Source organism: Amborella trichopoda, chromosome 6, assembly GCF_054954075.1.
Source record: "Amborella trichopoda isolate Santa Cruz 75 chromosome 6, AtrichopodaSantaCruz75HAP2 v2.0, whole genome shotgun sequence".
Lineage (NCBI taxonomy): Eukaryota > Viridiplantae > Streptophyta > Magnoliopsida > Amborellales > Amborellaceae > Amborella > Amborella trichopoda.
Window position 1 is genome coordinate 27808092 of NC_142341.1, and position 10545 is coordinate 27818636.

General features: G+C 36.4%; 1 protein-coding gene across 17 annotated transcripts; it reads left to right on the forward strand.

Annotated features, from left to right (window-relative positions):
- Positions 1 to 399: 399 nt before the first annotated feature.
- LOC18440068 (Sodium Bile acid symporter family) lies at positions 400 to 9009 on the forward strand. Of its 17 annotated transcripts, none has more exons than XR_016058413.1 (6): positions 400 to 1083; positions 3285 to 3380; positions 3707 to 4013; positions 4840 to 5087; positions 5915 to 6550; positions 8737 to 9009. XR_016058413.1 is itself a non-coding variant. In XM_088870624.1 (6 exons), the coding sequence occupies exons 3-6, from the start codon at positions 3325 to 3327 to the stop codon at positions 8756 to 8758; spliced, it is 633 nt and encodes a 210-aa protein (XP_088726750.1). In that variant the 5' UTR covers positions 400 to 1083; positions 1276 to 1320; positions 3285 to 3324; the 3' UTR covers positions 8759 to 9009. The 17 variants fall into 17 exon arrangements, 14 of the variants coding, with proteins under 14 accessions (XP_088726750.1, XP_088726749.1, XP_088726741.1 ...); XR_002281941.2 differs by lacking the exon at positions 8737 to 9009 and adding an exon at positions 6710 to 6848; XM_088870624.1 differs by lacking the exon at positions 5915 to 6550 and adding an exon at positions 1276 to 1320.
- Positions 9010 to 10545: the final 1536 nt, after the last annotated feature.

Here is a 10545-nt window from a genome sequence, read left to right on the forward strand (position 1 = left end):
AATCTCTAGCAAGGAAATGATAGATAAATTTTAAAAATAAAAAATAATAATTCAATTAAAAAAATATTAAGATTCAAGTTTCAATTATTTTTAAATGAACCATGTATTTACATGGAGGTAAATGTTTTATACTTTTGGACCGCGTATGTAGGTGTCCAACCCGAATGAAACAATTTTCCAAAAAAGAAAAGCTCTCTCTACAGCTGGTCTCTCACGTGTTACCTCTCTGTCGCTCTAAACCTAATAATATTGAAAAGCAATCCTCTCACAGCCGCGTAATCCTCTTGAAGATAAAATAAACAGATTCACAACCTCTTGTTATTTCCACCCAAGAAAGAGGTTTATTGTAATGAACTCCTCCCGGAAACCAAATGAGAGAGCATGTTTTAACTTTTTGCGGTGCGAGAGATGGAGGGACAAACATTTTGGACCGTCCACTGCGAAACCCCAGGATATTCGAAATCTCGTTTGCGTTTCCCGAGGATATTCCAATCTCGTCTGCCTCTCGCTCTTAATTCTCTCTCTCAACCATTCGTGATTTACATCTCTCTCTCAACATTCGTGATTTAAATCTCTCTCTCTCTCAACATTCGCAACTTATACGCCACTTGTACCGTGGTTCACAGGTGCCTCATCCTTCCCTTCAAAACACTTACAGGCGCTTTACACTCTCTCACCAAAAAATGAAATCTTGAGAACCTTCTTTCCTATGATGGCCACTGCAATCTCTTCTCTGGTCTCAAACACTTACAAACCTCAACCTTTGAACCTCTGTTACTCTAGCACTAACATCAATGCTATTGCTATTAAAGCAAGCAATAGTTTTATAGGGAGAAAGGGAAAGTTGAATGGAGGGTCGGCAGGTTGTGGACAGAGAATTGGGAGAGTGGGGGCACGGTGGAGAAGGGGAAATGGGTCCTTTGCTATGAATATGGCGATAGTTTCCAAGTGGAGGAGGAAAGGGATTTTCGGCGGCAGCATCGAGCAGCAGCCCCAATCCTCTGATTCTGTGGCTGGGATGTTGCCTCTGGTTGTTGCTGCCACCGCAGCTGGAGCTCTCCTTTACCCTGTTACCTTTTCATGGTAAATCACACCCTCTCTTCTTCTTTTTTTTCAATTCGTCTCTCTATGTTATTCTTCTTTTTCTCTCTGTTATTCTTCTTTCTTGCATTCCTTCTCTTCTCTTTCTCCCCCTTTACTTGTTCTTAGGTTTCTTTTACTAGAAAGCACGTTTTAGCTATGCAACATCAAGGTTTTAAAACTTGGCCTGCTCAGGGGGGAATGGCGTGGGCCTTGGCGGTAGTATTGCCGAGCCTCATGGTGAGTTCTCTGTCTCCATTCTCACTGAAGTGTAGGGGCCCAAATCCTTACAGACTTCACCATTTTTTTCGTAACGGGGTTGAGGTCGTGGTGGTAGCACCACTTGAGCCTCAGGTATGGGTCCAGGTTTCCATTCCCAATGACTCTTTGAAAAACCCTAATTATTTTTAAGAACGGGTAGGGGCCTGTATTTCCCACGGATCTAAGCAAAAAAAAAGCTTGGCCTGCTCAGCAGTCAGCACCTTGCCGAGCTGGGTCATGGGTACAAACTCGGAACATAAAAAAAATTAAAGCATTATAAATCTATATATTTTCTTTTACTTTAATCAATGTGTATATATATGGTTGTATATAAATTTGTTGTTTTAATAATGATATGCGACTTTTTATTATCTTGTGCTCTGATTTTCCATTTTTTCTTTTTTTAGGTTTTTCTGAATTGTTTTCAGCTATAAGTCATTTTTTCCAAATTTCATCTTTATGTATTTTTTACCATACTTTCAATGATTTTGACTGATTCTTTTGGTTTTTATTATGTATTTTTATTCTCATTTTGGTAGGTTTTTTCTGGGCTTGCACATGACTTGGACGAGTTTGTGCACTCACACGAGTTACTCGTCTTGCACCGGGGCTGAGTCCCGAGGCCGAATTTCAAGTTTTGATTTTTTTTTTTGGGTGAATAAGTTTTGATCATTGCAAAAGATAAGTTAGTGTGTTCGTTAATCATTTTCTTTTGCCATTTTTATTTTTTATTTTTAAATTTTTTGTTGAAGCATTTTCTTTTGCCATTTTATTCGTTTAAACTTTATGAAATTGAGTGAATTCAATCAAATAATCCTGAAACACAGTGTTGATTGCATCTGAGGGTTTTTCTACCCCAGTAACATGTAAATCAGTGCTAATCATTCGTCTCTCTCCTTTCTATCTCTCTTCCTCTTTTCATATTCCTCATTTTCTCTGTCTTAAACCCATCACCTAATGTAAAGTATCCAAACATTTACTAATGTATTTTTAGTTTATTAGATTGATTGAATTCCGTTTTGCGCCATAAATTCCACAAACCTGGATTTACAGGGGACCCTAAACTTTAAGGTTCCGTGTGTAGGAAATCTTTAATTACAATGTGGAAGTGTAAATTTCATAGTAATTTTCAGATTACTGGAAAACTACAGAAATTAGTGGAGGTTTTTCTTTTTTTTATTGGTTTTATTTGTAATACACTGTCCCTGAATTTCAATTCAATCAGGTTTCCAAATTTTATTGGTTCTATATTTCTGCCAGTAAGAATAGAGAATGGATTAGGGTGGGAAATTGCAGAAAACTGACAGTGCCGAAGCTTCTCTCTTATTTGTTTGCACAAGATGATCATGCTCAGGTTTAGTGACAAGAGTCTTTATTTTCTATTGTATTTAGCTGTTATAGAAAGGCATTCAAGTTTTTGCTGTTTATTTAAATTTGCTTATGTTTCTACAACCAAAATATTAAAAGAAAAACTTTTTAAAATTCATGAATGAGCAAAATGCCTGCCCCTTTTGACAAAATTTCAAATGTAATACTCATTAATCGTGATTAACATTGTTTCAGTAGTAGTTTTTAGTTGTTAATTATTGTTCAATTTGACTAGCTCAAAAAAAAACTAAAAATTGCATTGCTCAATTTGGTTTTTCCTTCAAAATATTGTTTTTACTTTGTGCGTGATTTTTTTGTCTGGACTAGAAAATGTATACCACTATTGTCAAAAAAAAAAAACGTGCCTGCACTCGATTTTAGGGTCACATTTGTTATTTTTAGGTCCTCTTTCAGAACACTCGGGGTATTAATTTGCTAAAAGTGTTTCCTCTCTACACTACCTATTCTTTTTACAGTCTACTTTCTGTTTATATTATCACTTATTCATACGAGTAAAACCTTCTGGGCCTTTGATGAATAACCGGGAATAATGGACCTGGTGTTTCCTTTTTTAGGGTATCAAAAGAGTATTACGCCCCTGCTCTTGGCGGGATTATGCTATCCATTGGCATTCAGTTATCTATCAATGATTTTGCTCTTGCATTTCAAAGGTGATTCTCCATTCTTTGTCTTCCATACACCAAAAGTTACATTTTTTTCTTTCCTCCTCTTTGGGTTGGGTTTAACCAAGGGACTGACTTCAAATACACACCATGGCTTTAACTCATTTGCGTCTTTTTGTTCCTAAATAGCAGTTTCCAAGGATTTTTTCATTTGTCATTTTCAAAAAAGGAAGTTAAAATATGCCTCACTACTCAAACCTATCCAGATTTAATTTGCTTTAAATCCTTTTTTTTATGTGGGATTAAAATGCAAAGTCTTAGTGTTTTTGTTTTTGGGATTAGAATGCAAAGTCTTTACTACTTATTTGATGCAGACCTTTACCTCTGTCTATTGGGTTTATGGCGCAGTATGTGCTTAAACCTATGTTGGGCCTCATGATAGTAAGAGCATTCCGAATGCCTCCCATATTTGCTGCCGGTTTCATCCTTACATCCTGTGTATGTGGTGCACAACTCTCGAGTTATGCGAGTTTCTTGACCCAAGGAGACGTGGCTCTGAGCATTCTCTTGACCAGTTGCACCACCATATCATCAGTGCTTGTTACCCCGCTTCTTACCCGTCTGCTTATAGGCTCTGTAGTGCCAGTTGATGCAGTGGCCATGTCCAAGTCGATATTGCAGGTGATGATGGCCGTAACCATATGTTGATAATTCACCCTCTCTTGGTTTTTTTTTTTTTAGTGATTTAATAATTACTGATTTGTATCTAATCTAATTACGAATGATCAGGAGCTTGCCTCGGCCAAGGCGAGTTATTTGACTGAGTTTGAGTGGACTCAATTGAGTCCGGTACAGGGTGAAAAGGCTTGAATAAATTAAAAAAAAAAAAAAGAAGACAGAAATCGAAGCTACTAAAACTTCAATAAAACCAAAAACAACCTTAAAAACTCCAAATAAGTTTTAAAAATATAGAAAAAATGGATCTAAGAAAGTTTAGTTGGGGATATATTAAAAGAATCCAAAAAAATAAAAAAATAAAAATAAGTGTTATGCCTAAAAAAACTCACTAATCTTTGTCAAAAAATTCAAATTATATATTATAAATTATAGAACATTCCCATATTTTTTAACTACTTTTGGAATTTTTTGAAATTTTTATGTACACTGAGTTGTACTCAAAACTCGAGGTAACTTTTCGTTCCTTATAGAGTGAGGCCAAATTACTCAATTGACTTCAAGTGGACTTGGGCAAGTTTAATAGTGTTGCTATTTTCCAATAAGAAATAATTAAAAGGAAACGTTAAGACTCGTGTTTATGTCGTTTGGTTATGAGACTTCCCATTGATAATGCACCTCCCTTGGATTTTCTTCCTTTTGTAGAAAGTAGTATTTAGACTACGTTCCAATCTGAAACAGTTTAAGAAAATGTTTGCGATAAATATTAGTTGGTGTGTGAATGTACCATGTGGTTCTGATTTGTTTCTAGCATTTATTGTGCCCACAACAGGTTGTGCTTCTTCCAATTACCTTAGGGCTTGTTCTAAATACCTATGCAAAGCCGGTTGTTAATGCTATTCGACCTTTCATGCCATTCCTTGCCATGATCTGCACTTCATTGTGTATTGGTAGCCCCCTTGCTATTAACCGGAACCAGATATTGACCATGGACGGCCTTCGCTTGCTTGCACCAGTACTAGTTTTTCATACTTCAGCATTCATAGTGGGATACTGGGTTTCCAAGCTGGAGTTTTTGAGGTATTTTCTGCTTACCTTGTTATTGTTATGACATTAATGCTTCGTTTGGGAGTTATGACATTAATGCTTCGTTTGGGAAAGCGCCGGTAATGGATTATGGTGCTGTTTAGATGACATGCCTTCACTCCATTATATTAGAGCGGTAATTCAAAACACCGGCAAATTAACTGCTGTTTTGCATACTTGGGGTTATCCCCTCTTCCCATCTCAAATGTACCATGCAGTGCGGTGCTAGTGCATTACCATGCAGTGGCAGCATTCCTAAATGAACCGTAAATGTTATGAAAGAAAACAATGATAAGAGTTCAGTTTCAAAAAAATAAAATATTTACTATGAATTGTTTTGCATGAAGGGTTCATGCGGGTGGTTATGGTTTTGACTAGTGCAAACCTGTCCCAAGTTGTATACTACACCTGTAGTACCCAACAAAATAAAATAACTTCTTTTGCATGTTATTTCTCAGTTGCCCTGATTTTGTTGACCTCTCCTAGTTTGTGCTGGGCGGGTTGATGCCTCTAACCAAGTTTTGAGACTGAATAGCTGGTTACTAGAGAAAGTGTGCTGTTATCCTATGGATTATGATTCCTTAGGCACATCATTGAAATGGATGCTGATGGAGACAATGGGAGCTGCTATAATATGACATGAGTCACAAGACAGTGGGCTCCACGCCCTGTCTATTACTGCTGTCATTTCAGTGAACAGTGTTGGCCATAAGGATTATGGTTTTCCAATAATCTTAGGATTGCAGTGTCCTTACTTAAAAGTTTATGATGTCTAAGTTACCTTTGTGACTTTTCTGAAAAGATTCATGGTGGTCTTCCAGGCAAGAGGAGAATGTGTGTAGAACGATATCTCTATGTACCGGAATGCAAAGCTCGACGCTTGCTGGGCTCCTTGCCACTCAATTTCTCGGCAGCAGCCATGCAGTCCCAGCTGCTTGCTCAGTGGTTGCCATGGCCATTCTGGGTCTTAACCTTGCTTTTTATTGGGGCAATGGGTTTAGAATACGAGACATCCCCAACCAGCTTTCCTCTCAAATCTGTCATATCTTGAATAAGGGGGCATATTCCTGAAGGCCCACTAAATATTGATGGATCATTTTCATCTTCTTCATGGCTGGTAATGAACCCATCATCTAATCAACTTCGAGGAATTTTCTTAGGCAGCACACAGCACCAGGTTTCATGAAATTTGAACAGTGAACATTTTAACACAAGGTCCAGGCGTTCCATAACATGGAATTAAGTACATCAGATATTTATACAAACTTACTTGCACTACAAGAAGATGAGATATACGGAAGGATAGTTGAGAAATGGCTTCACACAGTGCGGATAAATTGATTATGCCTAATTGCATTATATATATATATTTTTTTTGAATGATGCAGGGAGAGTATTGGCAGGAATGCTGCATTGTAACTGGTGTAAATGCATCATGTTTATACCTGAAGAAACAAGTACGATCTCTTGTATTTATCATGTTGAAATCTTTGGGATTTGTTGTCGAAATAAATAACAATATATGAGATCTGTCTTTTCCTTGCATTAGATGTGTATGTATATCAGCAGATATAAAATGTTATATTTTCTGATACTATCTGAATCCCATTGCACAGAACCATGCCTCATATAATTCAACCATGCCGCAAAGGTGGATGATTAATCCGACTGTCAGTGACATGCGCACTCTGTGTATTGTGTCTGCCTGTTGAGTTTGCTGTCACTAGTTGGTGCTTACGTGGAAATGGATTGCATATTTCTGTGATGTTTCATATTATGATTCACTTCCATGAAAGTCATTTCTTGGAAGAGTTCTGACGCATTGAACTCCCGAAATGAAGTTTCTAATTGGAAAAAAAAGAGAGGAAAGGGAAAGCAAGGAGAGGACTCTTATTTCCATGGAAAACCATAGTATATATGTGATAACATAATGGTTCCATATAGAGTACCGAAAGTCAACTTGGCCAAGGTATTTGGAGCTCGGCTGAGGAGAGTGACACAAGAGAAATCTTTCCAAATTTTAAAAATGAAAAGACAAAGTAAGTACATGCATTGTTGTCTCTCTCTTTTAAACATTAAGTGTCGGCGGGCTTACTGGTTGGGTTAGCTGCCCTTGTACACCTCTTTCTAGGGGAACCTTGAGAAAAAGGATTGCAGAAAAAAGGGGGAAACATCAATTGGGGTGATTCGGACCCCAGCCGCAATGGGAAATATCCATGTACTCTATTCACATGAACATTCAAGCACGCTCGTCTTAAAATCGACGCAATAATGTATATAAACTATACAAGAACTGGTGTAGCATGTTCGGGCAAAACTTGCCTCGCTCTTAGGGCGAGCCAAGTAACTCCGCTGTGTCCTGATACACTGGTTGCACGCATAGGTACTTAGCAGGTTTTTGTAGGTACAATTTGTTGCAGTTGAAAATGATGAATTGACATTTTGATGTTATTAGTTACACTCAAGAGGTCAATCGCTACTGTACCTTTGGGCTAGCGTGCTGGTGTGAGGTCAATGTTCCCTGTGCCTTTTGGGTTACCGTGCTGGTGTGTCACCTGAAGGCCTTAAAAGAAGGCTCAACAAGGTATATTAGTTGCTGCAATGATCCCTGGCCTACAAGTACCAAGCTAATTGTGCTGGTACATGAACTTCTACTTCTTTAACATTCTTAAAGCTGCTGGGTGAAAGATAGATAAGCTTAAGACATTCCTAACTAGTTGAGATCAATCCACAAGATAACTGATGTATGACCTGGAGCATTACAGTTCAGAATAAAATTTTGTATTAAGGTATACCATGATGCACCCAAAGCTTGTGAAGATCTCAGCGGTTGGTGGTCAACAACGGATGGTTGTATAATACATGCAGGATACAACGAACCGTCATACATCCCTGATTTATGTAAACTCTCAAATGACTTCTCATGGTCTTATCATATACGTCGAGTACAATGTAGTGACTAAAAGTCCACTAGGAGAAGTGCTGAATCTCTCCCCTCTGAAGACCAATGGATTCTCTTCGACGTAAATAAAACTTTCCCCTGACTTTGTTGCCTAAGATTTTTCACAAGGTAATTAGATCTCTGCTCCCGGCAAGTATTAGTATTCTGACTAGGGAAAATACTTGGTTTGCCCCAAGGTGGGCTGCTGTAGCATCCATCCTTCCCAAATAAAGAAGGATGGAGGATGTACATAAAAATACTCTAAAAATAAGGCTCAAGGGGATTTAATTGACCTTAAATTTTACAGATTGCATTGTTTCCACTGGACGGACAACTTAAATAAAAAGGAAAACAATGATATTGATTCTTAAAGGGCTTGATCTAACATGAAATTGAAAGTATGTGTTCATCGAGTTAAAAAGACCATATTCAAAGTGTTTTTTTTTTTCGAAAGTTGTTCATGGGCTTCTTTAGCGGGGACCGAGATGCGGTTAAAACGGGGGCAAAAACATTGTCCGTGAGGCCACAAAATGGGGAGAGGCAACCCGTCACGGTGGCGGCCAATGAATTTTCCCCTTCAATTAACCATTTAAAAATCTGATTATTCTTTTGCCTTTGTTAGGAATGGGCTCTATTCTAATTAGACATGCAGAGATCTTGTTACTTTCTACATTCTAAGCACAAAATCCTTGATTTTGGAAGGCAGAGATTCAAGCTTTGGTAGCCAGACAGGTGGTGGTGTTCCAACATGCTAATAGAAAAGGCAGAAGTGCTGACTAAAGATAACGACTTGGACAAAGTGGATGCCCAAACAAGACATACTGTGAGGGGGGCCCTTAGCCAAGTGGTTTTGGTTTTCTCCTGTAAATGGTTCTCCTCAATTTCGTTTTGCTATTTTATAGTAGGACACAGTTACTATGCAGCCAATCTGCATGTTGTAGAAATGCGGGCTTGGCAATAAATATATTTTTTAAATATCATTTGATCCTAATCTTTAGAAAATATATGTTCTTTAACATGGAGATCATGAATATGAAAAAATAAATAAATAAAATTAAAAATTAGCAGTAATAATTATATTAAAACACATTTGGACTGTTAATTATACTTGTTTTTAGATGGACCACCTATTTGCATCCATCTTTAAGATGGATGCTTTATACATTTGGACCGCATCAGCCCGCTTGAAACAATTTTCGTTTAGGGCCTCTTTGGGTACATGGATTTTAAGGCATGGATTTCTAACATCTTGGATATTGTCAAAATCCACCGTTTGAATTGTTTAATGACTAGGGTATTTAAAATAAGGAAAATAAAAATCATAGAAAGAGAAAGCATTCTTAAAATTGTAGAGAGAGAAAATATTCTTTAACTTTTAGAGAGAACTATTCTAAATTTTAAAAAGAGAAACGGCCAAAAAAAAATTTAGAAAGAGAAACTATCTAGAATTTTGAGTTTTAGAGATAAACTATCTCAAATTTTGAAGTTTAGAAAGAGAAAATATATTAAAATTTTAGAAATAGAATTATATCAAATTTTAGATAGAGAAACTACTTAAGGAATTTTAGAGAAGAAACTATCTCAAAATTTTTGAAAAGAGAACCTATCGCAAAATTTATGTTTTAGAGAGAAAAAATATATTAAAATTTTAGAGAGATAAACTATATCAAATTCTAAATAGAGAAAGTACATGAAATTTTTAGAGATAGAAAGTATCTCAAATTTTAAACTTTAGAGAGAGAAAGTATAAAAAAGTTTAGAGAAACACTATATCAAATTTTAAAGAGAGAAATTATTTCAAAATATTTGAGAGAGAAAATATCTTTAACTTGAAGTTTTAGAGAGAGAAAGCATCTTAAAATTTAAGAGAGTCACAATATCAAATTTTAGAGAAAGATAGTACGTAAAAAAGTTTAGAAAAATAAACTATCGCATAAATTTTAGAGAGAAATTATTTCAAATTTTAGCTCTTAGAAAGAGAAAGTATCTAAAAATTTGAAAGAAAAACTATATCATATTTTAGATAGAGAAACAACTTAAAATTGTTTAGAGAGAGAAACTATCTCAAAATTATTGAAGAGGGAACTATCTCAAGTTTTAACTTTTAGAGAGAGTATCTTAAAATTTTAGAAAGAGAAAGTATATTAAATTCTAGAGAGTAAAGCACTTAAAAATTTTAGAGAGAGAAATTATCTCAAAATTTTTAGATAGACAATTTAAAGGAACACGAAGTTCCTTGTTGCACCACTTTATCACATTTAAAGAATCACCTTCCACAACAATGAAATGACCCAAATTCAAGGCTTTAATAAACAACAATCCTTTAAGCAACGTTGTGAATTCTGCCATGTTAGCCCACCCAATAGGTGCAGCATAAGAGAGAATAATTAACGCAGTCCAATCTCATACTACACCTCCAACCCCTGCATTCCCAGAATTACCCATAGAACTACCATCAAAGTTTAGCTTCAAATAGCCTAGTACAGGGGGTATCCATCTTCCGTTCATTAT

Bases quoted from the DNA above. Each gene is read 5' to 3' on its own strand.
- LOC18440068 (XM_006850220.4), top strand. From the start codon at position 710: ATGATGGCCACTGCAATCTCTTCTCTGGTCTCAAACACTTACAAACCT. The intron at 3,381-3,706 runs GTGATTCTCCAT...TATTTGATGCAG, and splicing joins TTTGCTCTTGCATTTCAAAG to ACCTTTACCTCTGTCTATTG. The intron at 4,014-4,839 runs GTGATGATGGCC...TGCCCACAACAG, and splicing joins TGTCCAAGTCGATATTGCAG to GTTGTGCTTCTTCCAATTAC.